Source organism: Protopterus annectens, chromosome 5.part0 (assembly GCF_019279795.1).
Source record: "Protopterus annectens isolate FY-2018-M chromosome 5.part0, PAN1.0, whole genome shotgun sequence".
Lineage (NCBI taxonomy): Eukaryota > Metazoa > Chordata > Ceratodontiformes > Protopteridae > Protopterus > Protopterus annectens.
The window spans coordinates 889,845,732-889,863,544 of record NC_056735.1 but is presented as its reverse complement, the minus strand read 5'-3'; the positions used below and the strand labels follow the sequence as shown (position 1 = coordinate 889,863,544).

Below are 17,813 nucleotides of genomic sequence, written 5' to 3'. Positions count from 1 at the left end.
ATATATATATATATATATATATATATATATATATATATATATATAAAAATTGAAATTTTTAACCTTTGACATGGCATATGTGTGTAACATACACATATCTGATTGTGTAAACCTACTTGATTTTGTAAACCTACTTGTGTATGTAGTAACCTTGCTGATCTTCTGCTTTTCTTCTGTTTGGAACTGTTCTTGGTTGTTTGCCTTTCACATGCATTATCATAGAGCTGGTTCTGTCCTCTGGATATATGTACCATTGCTTGACCTGCATTTGCTCATTTGTGATGTGACTTGGCTAACACCTTCACTGCTGATGGACTAATTGTGTATATGTATATTTATCCAATGTGTATTGTGAACCTACTTTATTATCCTGGAGCACACATTTACCATTGGTCATACACATCCAGGTCTGACTGTCACACAGTTTGCAACATGTGCAAACTTGATAGTGCATAGGTAGATTTGTTTTTCTACATTTCACCATGGGTGGTATGCATCCCCACTCTCTTTTACAACTTTCCATTCTCCATGTTGTGTAATGTGCTGCCTGCATAGCTTACCTGTTCCTACTGATTTTTTCCAACCTTTGTCTGACCTGTGTTGTGCTATTTGTTCTTTGGGTATACTTCTGTAATTACCTTCACCTCCTGTCTCCCTGTGTTTATCTTTCCTTCCATACTTTATATATAAACAAAAAATTGGACCTATTTTCACCAAAAAAAAAATATTGCCCATGCCCGATTTGATTTTCCCCTCAGATTTTCCAATTCCAACATTCTTCTTGTTTGTCCCTCATCTTCAGCCATACACCATATCTTCTTTTCTATATCCCACTTTCCTTGGGTGTGTACATTACTTGTGTTCCCCACACAGGTCCTAAAACCATTGTTAGCAACTGTTCGCTATGGCAATGTAGCGCTGAATATCCTTTGCGTTTAATTTTTTTTTCTTTTATTGGAATCCATAAGTTCAAGCCAATATTTTTTAACAATACAGGTATTATGTAGATACCCATAGTTGTCTCTCCTTTAAATGTAATGAGTGATTTAAATATATATACATATATAAAGTACCAAATACTGCCTAACACAGAAAAATATACTTAGACCACTCGTTGATGTATAAAAATATCTAAAAGCCAAACTCAGAGTGAGTGGTCAAGAATAGCAGATCAGGAAAAGCAAATAAGTCCTGGATTAATTCAACGATTTATTCCACAGTATTCCACAGTATTGTAAAACAACCATACAATACACTGTATCTAGCAGTCGATAAGCGCTTTCACTCAAAAATGAGCTTCATCAGATCTGATGAAGCTCATTTTTGAGTGAAAGCGCTTATCGATTGCTAGATACAGTGTATTGTATGGTTGTTTTACAATACTGTGGAATACTGTGGAATAAATCATTGAATTAATCCAGGACTTATTTGCTTTTCCTGATCTGCTATTCTTGACCACTCACTCTGAGTTTGGCTTTTAGATATATACATATATATTTATATATATGTGTCCCTATCAAATGATAGAAAACTCATTTGATGGAAAATCATTTGGCTGAAACCAAAACATAGAAAGTTCAAAACACTGAAAACTCATTTGACTGAAACTCAAAACACTGAAATTGCTATATGCCCTTTTCCCCACGGTAGTGCGATCCTGGAGTTAGTATATATAGTTAGGGAGGGTGTGAGGGGCACAGCCCCCCACAATGGGGAGTGTGGGGGCATAGCCCCCCACATACTTCATACATTTTAAACCCTACACATGGATACTTAAAACTACAATGAATAACTGTTTGGAGAAAACAATATTTACATAAACCCAACACCCCTCCCCTAACTATATATACTAACTCCAGGATCGCACTACTGTCGGGAAAAGGGCATATAGCATTTTCAGTGTTTTGAGATTCAGTCAAATGAGTTTTCAGTGTTTTGAGCTTTCTATCTTATGGTGTCAGTGAAATGAGTTTCTATCAAATGAGCTTTCTATCATTTGATAGGGACCCATATATATATATATATATATATATATATATATATATATATATATATATATGTATTACAAATAGCCTTGCAGCTTTGAATCAAATATTATGTTAGTGGATGGCATATGGACGTATCAGTGATTGTCTATTATGTTTCATGTGTACTCCTGCAAATTTATGTTACGACTGGAATGTAGATTACTTCGGGATATTTGGCTTTTTTTTTTTTTTTTTTTTTTGCTATTACTGCAGAGTTAGTAACATTACATAGTTGTCTGTAACATTACTGTACATATTTTGTTATCCATCTAAACAACTATTGGGATTCTTGATTTGTGATATCTTTCCATTTGCTTGGTAATGTACAATGTTATTGGACAACCATTTCTTATAATTATGGATTAATTGGACATTTATATAGTATGCCATTGGAAATGCGGCACTCTGTTGGCTGAGGTATTCTGAGTTTCTTATCATGCATTAGTGTATTACAATGTTATGTTATCCACAAATTTCGCACTGATATTGGCATAATGCACCAGATTCTGCGAGCTTTACAGATTCCAGCCCTAGATCTATATGTGTAATCTGAAATATCAGCAAGGTTTCACTGCAGATTTCATAGTAAATATGGCAACATATTTTGCTTCAGTAAAATGGAAGCCATTAAAACAGTAGTGCAAAATTTGGGGAGAGGCCTGCTTTATCAAACACAGTAATAAGTAAAATCTGTTTAACTGTACAATTTTAAGTAAACTGTTTCCTTCCTCTTAGGTGCTGAGGTGGAGAACACAATAACAATGTATCAGTAAGAATGAGCATATGGTCTTGCAACCCCAAAATAAGAGGATCACCAGCAAAAGAATAAAACACATAGACTACAAAGGTCAAATGCATAATGTCTTCTTAGCTAGACTGTTATATGGTCATTTTATAAAAGGAAACTTGCAATTAACTCCAAGATTTCAATATTTCTCTTCTCTCCTGCCAGTGCAATGACTGGTGGAATGAAAGGAGTATTTTTCTAACACAATACTGTTGCTGATTTCAAAAGACTCACTTTCAGTATAAGCAACCAATTACACTTAGATTAGGCTGAGAACAGGGATTTTGGAATCTGGTCCCTATAGCAAGCCTGTTTATACGTAGGTCTTACATTGAAGTAAGTTACTTAACACTGAGAAGAAAGTCTTTCAGAATCTGAACAGACTTAGGTTCATAGGTTCATAGGTAGGTACTAGGCTATCAGCCCTAGGGCCCATACAAGCCTAGCCAAAAAATGTACCCTGGCTTTCGCCACCCAAGAAAATTATTTTCCTGTGCCCCTGTTGAGCAGAGCCACAGAAGTGATCCCCGGGGTGAATTTCCCATTTCCCATCCAATCATCAAGAATTTTCTTGAAGAGTGCTAATGAGGAGCTCTGTTTGACATAGATAGGTAGTCTGTTCCAGAGTATGGGAAGTCTCTGGGACAGGAATCTATCCCTCCAGCATGTACTGTTTATTGTGGTGACAAGGTTAATGTCCCTAGAGCGTGTAGCTCAGAGGGACTGGGATTTTCTTTAAGTGGAGCATTTCCAACAGCTCTGGGTTTGGCATAGCTTTGTATGTTAGGCAGAGATTGCCCCTGAGTAGGCGATATTTCGATGGAGTAAAGCTGTAGTTTTTTTAGATGGTCTGCATAGGGCATCTGTTTGAGGCCAGTAATCCTCTTTGTGAGGTATTTCTGTGGTCTTTCTAGTTGTTGTAGATGTCTTGTGAGGTACATACCAAAAGGGGTGTTGTACTCTATAATGGGTCTAATGAGTGATGAGTAGAGGGGAACAATGACCTCTTTTTTTCTGGATGAGAATCCATTTGTGATGAGATGAGCCACATAGAAGGATTTCCTGACCACTGTGGTGATGTGATTATCAAAGGAGAGACTACTGTCTACCTGTGTCCCAAGGTCTCTTATCACATTTTTGGCATTAAGTAGACTACCAGCTATGTGGTGGTTCATGGGTACAGAGTTTTTCCAAAGGGGATGACAATACACTTTTTGGCATTGAGCTTCAGGCCATGGCTTTGACACCAGGTATCTGTCTCAGTGAGGCCCTTTTGTAGATGTCCACATCGTTAGGAGTTTCGATTATGGTTCCTAGTTTGCAGTCATCTGCAAACTTTGTTAGCCAAAGACCTTCTGTGTTGGCCTGCACTTCAGAGAAGTAGATACCAAACAGGAGAGGACCCAGGACTGAACCCTGTGGTACTCCACTTGTCACTGGTCTGATGCCAGATTTGGAATCCGCTACTTTCACAGTGTGGGTTCTGCCCGTGAGCCAGTTGGCAACCCATCTTGTGACATAGGGATTTATACCTAGGTTTAGAGAGCTTATCTATAATTCCAGAGTGGGGGATGGTGTCAAAAGCCTTGGCGAGATCTAGATAAGCTGTGTGAACCATTTTACCCTCATCTATGGCTTTGATGACTGCTTCAAAGAAGTCAATCAGGTTTAGGAGACATGATCTGCCTTTTACAAATCCAAACTGAGTAGTGTCCAGAGTTTGGAGATTACCAATGTCTTTGTTTATGAGTTTCACGATGATAGGTTCCATGGCCTTGCAGACCAGGCTCGTCGGGCTAATGGGGCAGTAGTTCCCGGGGTCCGTCGTGGCTCCCCCTTTGTGCAGTGGAATAACTGTCATGGTGCGCCATTCAGTGGGTACAAAGCCTGAGGTGAGGCTATGATTGAACATGGTACTTAGGTAGGGTGCCAGTTCATTCTGTAGTTCATGTAGAATGCAGCCTGGGATATTGTCAGGTCCCATGGATGCTGGATGCTATGTTCTTGGCTTTGGAGAGTGTGTTTTTTACCTGTGCAGCCATGATTATAGGAACTTTGCATTCTTCCGGTATAGAGATGGGCCCTCTAGGGGGTGAGAAGGGGGTAAAGTTAGCACTGAACCTATCTGCTAGGATGTTGGCAATATCAGTTGGTTCTGTATATTTAGTGCCATTATGCTGTAACTCAGAGCAGATCTGAGTGTTCCCATTTAGATTCTTGACATAGCTATAGAATGCTTTGTGGTTGTCATTAGAGTCAGTGGCAATTTTGTTTTCATAACTAGCTTTGGAGGATTTTATGAGGGATCTCAGCTTCTTACTGAGGTTGACCAGGGAGTTCCTCCAGTCATGGGATTTTATTCTTTTTTGCAACAGTTTTTTTCTTCTGTTGTAGAGTTTGTTTATGGCAGAGGACCACCAGATTGGCTTCCCTTTTTTGGAGGATAACATCTTGGTTCTATTAGGGATAGCATGATCCATGCACTCGTGTAAGTGCTTATAAAGTGCATTTGTGTAGGATTCGGCAGTCATACCGCTATTGTCTGTCTGCATGGGTGTCATGAAGTTTGCCACTTCTGTCTTAAGAAGTGTGAAGTTGGCTTTTGAGAAGTTTTTTACGATGGTTTCCCTAATTGAGGCTGGGGGTGGGATATGGATGTCTAGGCTGATTAGCTTGTGGTCGGATCTGACCAACAAGGCATTGACCTCTGGTGTGGAACACTGGTTTCCCATGTTGGTAATGACCAGGTCTAGGATATTGCTTCCCCTGGTGGGGGTGTGAATAAGTTGATCCAAGGCATTGGAATTTATGAATTCTAGAAAACGTTGAGCAAAAGAGTTGGTACATGAGTGGTTTTCCCAGTTAATGGTGGGGTAGTTGAAATTGCCCATTATTAGGGTGTTGGGTTGTACCCTAATACTTTCCAGTGTATCAAGAAATGAGGAGTGTGAATCCTGGGGCATGGTGGGTGGTCCGTAGCAAGCTACAATTTGGATTGCAGTCTTGCCCAGAGTTAGTTGCACTTGGATAATCTCGGATGCATTATGCTGTGCAATTAGCCTGGAGGTGTGGATATCCTTAATGAATATGGACACGCCTCCACCTTTAGTGCTTCTTTCTGGGTTAGGTGGCCAAAAGGTGTGGTATGACTTGAAGCCTGGTAATGCAGGGGTGCTCTCTGGAGCTTTGAACCAGGTCTCTGTCACTGCACAGATGTCAATGTTCTCCATTTTAAGGAGTGCCTCGAGTGAGTGCATTTTGAGGTTTAGACTTCTAGCATTGAGTAGCATTACTCTCAGATTTTGCTTGCTTGTACCTGTTACGGTGGTGAATTTGTCATTTGAACCTTGCCTAAAAAAGGCACTATAGGGGTGGCAAGAGCCTTAGTCAGTATCCGGAATCCTAAGGGCGACAGGTGCAGGCCATCTCTGGCAAAGCATCATGGACTGTCGATCATGTCGTTCCCAGGCAGACAAATACTGGATCCCCTTAGAATGACACCAGAAGCTTAGCCAATTGTTGAAGTCAATCATTTTGTCCTTGTACTGTGGTATCATTCTGGGTGATGGCAGGATGCTACTCAGGGTTAGGTTCATACCTGCCTGGGATACAAGATCGGAGAGCTCCTCCATGTCTCTTTTTATGTAGTCCAGGGAGGTACGTCTCAGGTCATTCACACCAACATGGACAATGACAGTGTCATATTTGTACTTATTGTGGAGTGACCTGAGTGCATGTGTCATGTGGTGGATCCTGGCACCTGACAGGCAGCTGACAGTAACTTTCTCCTTGTTTAGTCTAGTGAGTGGAACATCAGTGTGCCTGACTATAGAGTCACCTATGACTAGAGTGTTGGGTATGTTGTTATGCCTTATGGGCTGTGGTTGAGTGGCACACTGGGTTTGTGGGCTATGTGTCATTTGGGTTGTGTTGGGGGGTGGAGTTTGCTTGCGTTTATGCTTTGGGTGTCCATGATGCTTGGGCAGGTTTTTATTGAGAGCCTCCGCGAATGTAGGTGTGTGTTTTGTGTTTCTATGTGTGTGTTTTGGTGGTGTAGGTTTTGAGGGACTATGTGATGAGTGTGGTGTGGTGCAAGTGTTTACCTTCTCCTCTTGACTGTCTAGTCCAGTCTTTGTTGAAGAGAGCTTTGCTTCCAGTTTGGCTATATTAAGTGCATCTCTCACAGGTTGTAGTGTTGGGTGATAGGAGGAGAGGGTTGTCTGTGTACATGAGGCAATTGCTGCATTGCCCCAAGATACCTAGATTCATCAGGTAGACAGGAGAAATCACTGGGAGCTGACCCTTAGACATGCCTGGATAAGTGCTTATTTATTAAGCACTAAAAACTACTTTCCACTAGACAAGTGAGGAAAGTTGAGTGTTGTAGTAATTTGCAGCTTATGTAGTGCTTACAATGAGTTCTGAACAAGTGCTGAGTTCAAAGAAACAGATTTGAGTGCTGAAACTAGAATACTGGCTAGTTATAAGAAAAAAAACTAAGCTAGAAGGCTTCCCTCCAACACAGAAGGGCTTGGGGGCTCAGAAGCCTACAAACAGTCTATACCACTTAACAGGAAAGGCAGGAAACAAGCTTAATTTTTTTTTTCTGTTTCCCAGATGCTCTCTTTGTACACAGTAGGAGTGCCTGAAATCAGAATATGATCTCACTGCATTCAGTTGAGTGAGCAAATGAGATGGACCCAGAAGGAGTATCCAAACACAAATTTATAAGAGGGGCGGGCAGTTTCAAGGCCACTAAGATTAACACCAAAACAAAAACAGGGAGGGTGGGTGAGACTAACTGAAGAGCAGAGTCAAAACTTCCAGTTCAATTAATATTCCTGCAACACAGTTAAATCAATTTAAATACTGTATTATTTGAAAAAAGTGCAGATAAAGGTACTTAAATTCTCTTATACGTCCAGTTGAATACAGCTAGATCTTAGCTGGCCAAAGCTGAGGTTTTTAAGCAGAAAATATTTCAAACTGTACCACTTAAATAGGCAAGGACAGGGAATCAAAGAATGTGGCTACCCCCACACCTGCAATTACTAACAAATAATAAAATTCAAGCAAACACTGACTGAAGAGCAGAGTCAAAACTTCCAGTTCAGTTAATATTCCTGCAATACAGTTAAATCAATTTAAATATTGTATTTTTTGAAAAAAGTGCAGATAAGGGTACTTAAATTCTCTTATACGTCCAGTTGAATACAACTAGATCTTAGCCGCCCAAAGCTGAGGTTTGTAAGCAGAAAATATTTCAAATTGTGCCACTTAAATAGGCAAGGACAGAAAACCAAAGAATGTGGCTACCCCCACACCTGCAATTACTAACAAATAATAAAATTCAAGCAAGCACTGACTGAAGAGCAGAGTCAAAACTTCCAGTTCAGTTAATATTCCTGCAACACAGTTAAATCAATTTAAATACTGTATTATTTGAAAAAAGTGCAGATAAAGGTACTTAAATTCTCTTATACGTACAGTTGAATACAGCTAGATCTTAGCCAGCCAAAGCTGAGGTTTTTAAGCACTGAAAGCAATTCTTTTGGAATCTGGCGTTTTATTTTACATCTTGCTATTACTGACTATATTCCTCCATATCTTGCCTGCATAATTTACTTTGATATTAGAATAAGTGTTGATCTACGTCAGTTTTACATGCAGATACTTCTACATGCTAACAAAAAATAGTTTTCTGTCAGATTTAAGTGTTACAGATGAATGAAATTTTTCTGCTTGCTTGAATTAACTATTATAGTAAAAAGGTGCTCACAATATAAAATTAAATTTAACAATTTTTATGATTTTTTTGGTAAAAGAAATATGGGTATAATATTACTCATGCCTGTGACTTTCATTTTCAGCACTAAAATAAATATTTTTTTTTCTCATTTTGATTTAGTGGAAAGGATTAATAAGAGATGCAAAAAGTGTAAATATGTTGCAGTTCCACAAGTGAATCCGTAACAGCTCTAACTTGAAGAAATGTTGTATACCTAAAATAGCAAACAAAACTGGAAAACAGAGAAGAACTTGGAGCATGAAATAAAGGTATATGAAGCATGAAAAATTAAAGAAATGCCATGTTGGTCCACTGGCAGAAAACACAAAGACACTAGAACATGGACATCATATAATACCTTACATTGGACTAACATAGGTTTTGCAATTGCTATAGCTTTCAAGCTGGCATGAACTCCTTTTAGGCATTATTATGTTACTGAAGTTAAATACAATGCTTAACTATCCACTTATGCCTATAAGGTGAAATACATCACTTATTTCTAATTTATTAAAAAAGAAATCTTGAAAAATGCTAAGGTGGCAAATATGCAGCTCATGTTACACCTCAGAGACAGAGAATGTGTGTGTGTGTGTGTGTGTGTGTGTGTGTGTGTGTGTGTGTGTGTGTGTGTGTGTGAGACAGACAGAGAGACCAAAAGTGTGGAACAGGGTCAAGGTCTCAATAACAACCCTTTGCAGTTGGATATAACCTCTTTACTACATAAAATTCCAGATTATACAGTTTTTAATTCAGAAAGTATGTTGTTTTGCATTTTATTTTGTTGATAAGGACAGTCACCTGAATATTTTTTCTGAGCTGAAAATTCCTGTCATTACATCATGAAAAACTGAACTCACAATGGTTTACTATCTAAATTAATGTATACAGACTACTGTATTTCCATAATAAATCATCTTCAGTTTCTTACTTCATCGAAATACAAGTTGTCAACTAGCTCTTGTAGCTTGAACACTTCGCATTCAAAAGTAGCATATAATGTAATAGTAAAACCGCAATGTATATAAGAAGCAGTTCCTCTCGAGAGATAAATTGTTTTTTGAGTACCCATAATTGTTTGTAGCTGTATGGAAATTTTGGATCAATACCTACCATGATATCATTTAGTGGGTGCAGTTATAGAAAACTGAGTAAACAGTGAAACTAAAAAAAAAAACGGCACACAATAAGCTTCACTTTTGCAATATCACTTGCCATACTTTATTATGATTAGAACTGGAAAGGGAATTAATTGTAAAACACAGATACTTCTAAAAATGACTAATACTTTAACATTCCACAGATGCATGCAGGGTTAAATTAATATCTGAAATAAATATTCCTTGTCATTGTAAGAAGAATTCATTATTTGGTATTTGGTATTTATATCATATTAGTTCAAATAGTTCTGAATGATAGTGCGTGACATAAATGCACACGATTTCTAAGAGCAATATATACTCAAGAGTTGTACCCTAATTATTTTGAAAAAATACAGCTACATTTTAAATCATCATTAAAGTTTTACTCTACAATAACTGGATTGTCATACTGATCTTAATGAACAAGCATTTGTAGCAGAAAGGTACTTGTTATGCAGAAAGACATTCTGATGGTTTTGTTTACTATTTTTTATGACACTGGACTTAGATTTACACAAAAATAACAGTCATAGTCAACAAAAGCTAACATTTCAAGCAAAGCTTAGCTGGCAGTAAAATTCTTGACTGATCTTCATGGAGTTACTTCACATAATATTTAACTGCTTTAATTTTGCATTCCCTTTTATTTTATTTTTTTTTGATATGCCAGTACTTTAAAACAATCAGCAGTGCATTAATACATGCAATGTACAGTCACCTTAACAATCCTTAACAATAACATTTACATATCCACTTATGCCAAAGGAAGTTTTGACCCAAATAAGCTTCTTAATAATTGTATGAAACACTCTCTGATCTCTTTTGTTCTGAATGAGTAAATGAATGGATTAATCATTGGTGGCAAAATATTTTGCATAGTAGCAGCCATAAGCCAGGTATTAGCAGAACATCCAGGTGTTTTATTACATATGAAAGCAAAAACTGGCAGCAAGTAGAACATAGCAATCACCAGTAAGTGACTTGCTGAGGTAGAAAAAGCCTTTTTGCGTCCCTCTAATGAAGTGATTTTTTGCAGTGTTAACATAATTCTACTGTAAGAAAACAAGATAACAACTAAAGGGAGAACCAAAAAAGATGAAGCAGTAAAACCTGCAGCAGAATATGATGCTATATTAGTACAAGCCAGCTGTATCAAAACAAAATAATCACAAAAGCTGTGGTTTACTTTATTGGATCCACATATAGGAGCCCTAAGGAAAAGGTAACATGGAAATAATGCTATAGTCATGCCTCCTATCCAGCAAATAATAGACAGTTTAATGGATTTGTTGTTGCTCATAACTGAAGGATACATAAGAGGGTTGCATATGGCTTGGTACCTGTCATATGACATTACAGTAAGGGAAAATGACTCTGCAATCCATAGTCCAATATAGAAAAGCATCTGAGTTAAGCACATTTCCAACTTAATTGATCTGTTCTCAAATAATAAATATGATGCAATTTTTGGTACAGTAACAGAAGGAATGCAGATATCCAGCAATGCTAAATTACAAATAAAATAATACATTGGTGCATGCAGTCTTCTGTTTAATTTGACCAAAATGACGAACACCAAATTTCCAAGGATTGTGATAATGTAAGTCAAAAGGAAAAGTGAACATAGACTTAGCTTTGATTCTCTGTCCCAAATATCCTGGAAACCAGTTATGATCAATTCTTGAAAGTGAACTTCTGTTGTATTAAGATTCGCCATGGCATGTTGGTATGATTCACTTGTCTTGCAGAAATCTCCTTAAAAATTAAAAAAATATTTTTCTAATGCTGCCATTATAGCCTCAGTTCTAAACTTTTTCAAACAGTACTTTCTTTTTCAACAATCTCCCATTAAACAGTATGTAAAAGTTATGGTTTCTCATTGTAATTACCAAGCTAATGTTAAAAGCCAAAGTGCAGCAAATCACATTCTGGAATTGTTTCTATTTACATAGGATGTTTTTTTAAGAATTTTCCGAGTTCTTTCTGCTACAATCACTATTTTATACTATATAGTTTGAACACCGAAATAGGTAACAGGTAATTACATTTAACTAAAATAATGTCTTGTAACTCTTGACACGCATCTATAATCTTGACAAATATAGTTACTATTTTCAAATATTGTAAACAGCAGATATTTAAAGCGTGACATTATAAAATATAGGGAACATACTTAGCAGTCAGGCAAGAATTGTATTCTGTAAAGAAGCACTTGAGTGACTATTTATTGTTGGATTCACCCCCACAATAATATTGTTAATTGCCAGTATGGGATTTATAACCTCAAACTATAACTCTCCACAGTAAGAAATATCTGCTCAAACACATTTGTAATACTGCTTTTGAGCTTATTTACATTGAGCACACAAGTACACACACACACACACACACACACACACACACACACACACACACACACACACACACACACACACACACACTGTTGCAGGAGAATGCATGCTTTTGTATGGTTGTATGTGCAAAATACATGTTTGATGGTTTATATTCAACATCTCATTTATTTATAGATCATGTTATTGACTTTTCAAGTCAAAAATCTTTAAAGAACTTATTTGTATCAAATCTGCCTAGAAAAAATGATAACTCGACCAGAATATGAAGCAACGCTTTTTTTTCTTAGCCATTAACAATCTATAAAACTACTAAAAGAAAAACAGACAAAAATACAGCTATAAAAGTTTTCTATTTGTATTTTAGTCGTGTTAAACATTTGTTTCAGATTACTCAACAAATCACATTATCCATACATTTCTAGTCTTACTCACAATGTCTTAAGTATCATTGTGTTTTTTAGAGCATTATTTTATTTTTACATGCATAGAGTGCATTTTTGGAATTGCAACATATTTCGAATGCATGTTTAACACTTTTCTTAAATAGTCTTAGGTAATAGACTAGCCCCATATTCAGTCCCTCAGAGAATAAATGCAGATTTTTGATTGCCTGCTGTACTAACAGTTGCATGATTCATAAATATCACTGATGCTTGTTTCTCACCATGCATTTCTGAACCCATGGCAAAAATCCTGGTCTGAAGATCCTCACAAATGGTGTTCTGCTGTTAATAACTCTGTTCATTGTGTTATTTCCTACATCCGAACATACTTCTCAACTTTACAGAACCATTGCATTTTGCATCAGAAAAAGTCCATATCTGCCACTGTTCCACAATGAAAGGGTCTGTCACACATTCAGTGGTAAGAATGTTTTTAAATAACATCAATGGAAAATAATACCAAATCATATTAGTTTATCCAGATAATTTATTATAAGTATAGAGTGATGTATTTTAACCATCCTGTTAGCTTCCTACGTGAAGCCATTAATAAGCCGTTATTATTTTGCTAATTTATTCCACATTATGAGAGGCAGAAATCTACATTTTTGAGATGTAGGGTTGAGATCTGTATATTTCACTGAACATAACTGTGCATAGTGATTTGCTGTGCTATCATTATGTGTCAGAATGAACATCTGCTGGGGCAAACTTTCTGGAGGACGACCCCTGGAACACAGACTGGATAAAATGGATGTTACATGATAGTTTTGTGACTTATGTTCATCACCACATAACACAGGAAGGACATCCCAGTTTCTCATAAGAAACCATTGGCAATGCATCCAGCAATAGTCCCATCATGGTCATTTAACATGTTGGTGTTCTTTCTGAGAGTCTTTTGTGGCCTAGATACAGTGTTCACCTGAATTCCTTCTGCAAATGCCACTCACAGTGGAGGATTTCTTTAGCTTGTACAAAGAGCTCATTTACTAATACAATTGAAACAAACATGAGTTGTAATGACAAAGGTTGGTGATAGTGCATATTGTAATGGTATTGGCATCTTCGTTGATGATAGGTCTGTGCTAACACTTCTGTTATGCATGACATTATTCAGGGAACAGTGGCACACCATGCCCATTCTCTGTTCTTCCTTCCTGCCTGACAGAAACTCATTAAGTCCAAACAAAAGCTGGCTGAGGTGGATCCACGGTAAAACTGTAATTTATTGAACTGATGAAGTTCATAAAAAGTGAACGAAAGTGCTTATGTTTTTTATTTTGTGTTCATTAAAGTTTGATAAATTGCAGTTTTACCCTGGATCCACTGGGAATCCCATTTGCATAACAACTGCTTATCTGGACCACTCCATGCATGCACTTGCCCATGCTGTTCTGGCACTGTGTACTGATTCATTCTTGAATCACTCAGAGACTGTGGTATTCAGTCTGGGGCATGTACCAGTCCTGTGTGACTAAGCACAACATTTATAAAGAATGCCCTATTATCATTATTTCTGCCTTGAACTAAGCTCAGTCTTAATGCATTCTCATTTTCATACTTAATATGCACAGAACTCTGAACTCTGTTTCAGAATTGGATTGTAGTATGGGACATGTAGAATGACAATTGCTAGTGTAACTGTAATTACAAAATAAGATTTATTCTAGCTCTATTTTTCCCTTGTGTTTTCATGACTGCATCAACTGAGTGTCAATAAAATGTTTATTCTGGTAATACATCTTCTGACTTTGTGTCTCATTTCCCTACTAAAAACATTGAAGTTCAGTAGTTATAGCCTGGATGATTATCTGACTGACTATTGCACTATATTTGTGCACACACTGGACTAACATTTTTTAAATGCATAAATTATATCCAGAGTTTGAGTTTTAGATATAAACATTGAAAAAATACAATACAAAGATTGAAAAGCTGAAAAGACTGCAAAGATGGCAGGCAGAGGTAACAAATACATACACACACACACACACACACACACATATATATATATATATATATATATATATATATATATATATATATATATATATATGTATATGTATGGATATACATATTTCAGAGACTGAAGTCAGGATTCCAAAAGAGAGTTGCGGACAGAGCGGCACTCCACAGGAAGACTTTAGTGCACCAGCAGTGGATTCGATTTCATAAAGTATGTTAAAACAAGCTTGAGTAATTATCTATTTAGCACAAGATAATTACAGATTATATGCACACTTGCTAGCTTCCACGCCAGCTTCCAAAACACATTGTGCACTCCCAACACCACTTAAGTGTGCTTGGCAGAAAACTTTATAAAAACACTCATCAGAGGCCATAGTTATATACCACAAGAACAAGCTATTTATTTACTGAATCTTGTAGGATCTACAACATTACTCACAAAAAAGGGATTTAATGATTTACAGCAGGCTGGAGTAGTGCTAGTCATACAGCAAGATCTGGAAATTCATCCTAGAAGGAAACTAGTTAGAGGCAGAGTCAAGCTACATCTAAGCCAGCTTTCTGATAAAGAAATAATTGACAGGTACTGATCAGACAGAGAGCTAGTGCAGGCTGTGTGTAACGTGCATCCTGCAGATGTATGCAGGTACTTTGTGAGGTAACCCCATACCTGTAGAAAACAAAGTATGTTTGAGCCTAGGCTTACTTGCTTCTGGGAAATGTCAATGGCATATACATAAGCAAGATGGTGTAGGAGTATCCCAGACAGCTAGCAGTCCCATCCTCTCACAGTTCCTGGCAGCAATTTACAACAAAGTGGATGAGTACATCTGTTTCCCATTTACTGTCATGGAGTGACGAAATGTCATGCACCATTTCTGTGCCACAGCCAACATCCCCTGTGTCCTCAGTGCAATAGATTGCATCCACTTTCCTATTAAAACCCCTGCTGCACCTGAAGCAGAAATGTACATAAATAGAAAGAAATGACCATCACTGAATTGCCAGGTGGTATGCTCAGCGGATGGCATCATTACAAGTATCACGGCAACACATCCCGGTAGTATACGGAATGTTGCTATATGGAAGGAAATTGCTCAGAGGGCTGCTTTCCAACATGTTGAAATACCTGAGGGACTACTATTTGGTAAGTATAGGAACACAGCTATGATATAGTCAGAATTTTCACTTGTCAACAGTATACGTGACAACAACATATATATCATCTCCTTGTCAACAATAGGTGACTGCAGTTATGCATTTGAGCCTTGGCTAATGATACACACATAGTCCCTTCCAACCTGTCTGAGGATGCATACAATAGATCACACACTGAAAAAAAAAAACACAATTGAGCATGGCTCTGGACACAACAAAGGGTCTAATGCAATACACACCTAAAAGGCAGCACAGCAATTACTGTGTGTGTGCTGTACTACATAATATGTTAACACAAAACATGGTGGCTTGCCAGCTGTTGGTGTAGGTGTAGGTGACCTACTCCCAAGAATCCCAGATGTCTGAAGGTGACATATCACAGCTGCCAGAAGATGATCAGGAGGACATGGGGGGGGGATATATGTGGATGATGGAGGATGTGACCATAAGTCTTACTCCAGGCAAAATGGCACACACTTTTGAGTCATGACAAGTTACAGGTACATAAATACACAGAGTAAACATTGATGTTCATATGTTGACCCACAACAGCAGTACAGATCACAACTAATGGAAATGACTCATTAGGGGTACACACTGAACATCATACATAAGACAATTTTAATGTATACCACTAAGAACATGTACAAAGCATACCTCTCAGCCTGGAATCATCAAAATTCTGGACAAAGACACATGAAAAGTAGGTACAACTGGCCAAATATCTGTATGCTGATTAGCATAAAATTACATAACCCTACCCACTCTGGTAGAATTGTGGGATACCAACTTTTAAACTCAAATTGAAGAACAGACAAAATATTAAATACAAAATATAACCAGAACAATGCAACAGTTCCAAAGAAGCATTGCGGCCCAGCTGAGGGCACATAGAAATAATATGATGACCCAACATAAGAATTTGTGTAATTAAAAGAAAGAGCACCGTTTTTTTTTTGGAACTGCAAATTATAATGTTATTGCCATTTTAAATTACTAAATGGAAATAAAACAAATTTGGCAACATTTCTAATTATTAAACAAACATAACAGTAGCAAAGGTCTGGCTCCAACAAATCCAAAAATCATGAATATTCAAAGAAAGTCCAAAAATGTTGAGCAGCTCTATTTTATTCAGCACAAGCACTTTCACAGTAGCTTCATCAGGTGCATATAAATGAGAAGTATAAAATACACACCTTATATAGTCATTAATATCACATGACACCAATTAAGATTTAACATTTTTTAAAAATACAGAATCAGTATAGAAAAACATAATAGAAAAATAAAAACAATTATAAACATGATATATATATATATATATATATATATAAACATTAATAATACACACCTGTTTCATCTGCGTAAAGGTCTTTTTTGTAAAATAGGTTTTAAAGGTACATATTCATTGAGGCCATGGCCAAAATTGGCTCTAAGTCTTACTATCCACTGTGCCTCTATCTCTTCTGTTCTCGCTCTAATGTCACCACCCCTAATGCTAGTGTAATTTCTACCTAACACTGTAAACTTGAAAGTGTGCTGTATGTCTGTATTACTAACATGTTTTGCTAAAGCATTCGTAATACTAGATTTCTTTATATTGTAAAGATGTTCTCTTGTCCTTTCTCTAAGGCTACGATCCATTTTACCTACATAGAATTTGCTGCACATGCAGCATATAGCTAAATAAACCACATGACAAGTGTCACAGGAGGCCTGAACTCTGATGATAAAGGTCATGGCCTCAATGAATATGTACCTTTAAAACCTATTTTACAAAAAAGACTTTTACGCAGATGAAATAGGTGTGTATTATTAATGTTTATATATATCATGTTTATAATTGTTTTTATTTTTCTATTATGTTTTTCTACACTGATTCTGTATTTTTAAAAAAAAATTAATCTTAATTGGTGTCATGTGATATTAATGACTATATAAGGTGTGTATTTTATACTTCTCATTTATATGCACCCGATGAAGCTACTGTGAAAGCGTTTGTGCTGAATAAAATATAGCTGCTCAACATTTTTGGACTTTCTTTGAATATTCATGCTTTTTGGATTTGTTGGAGCCTGACCTTTGCTACTGTTTTGTTTGTTTTATACTTCTTTGTGCTTAAGCAAAGGTATCCAGTGCT

At 37.0% G+C, this 17,813-nt stretch overlaps 1 protein-coding gene across 1 annotated transcript; it reads right to left on the bottom strand.

The window, feature by feature from the left end:
• Positions 1 to 10,498: 10,498 nt before the first annotated feature.
• LOC122802263 (olfactory receptor-like protein OLF3) lies at positions 10,499 to 11,461 on the bottom strand. Its single transcript, XM_044071915.1, has one exon. The coding sequence runs from the start codon at positions 11,459 to 11,461 to the stop codon at positions 10,499 to 10,501; it is 963 nt and encodes a 320-aa protein (XP_043927850.1).
• Positions 11,462 to 17,813: the final 6,352 nt, after the last annotated feature.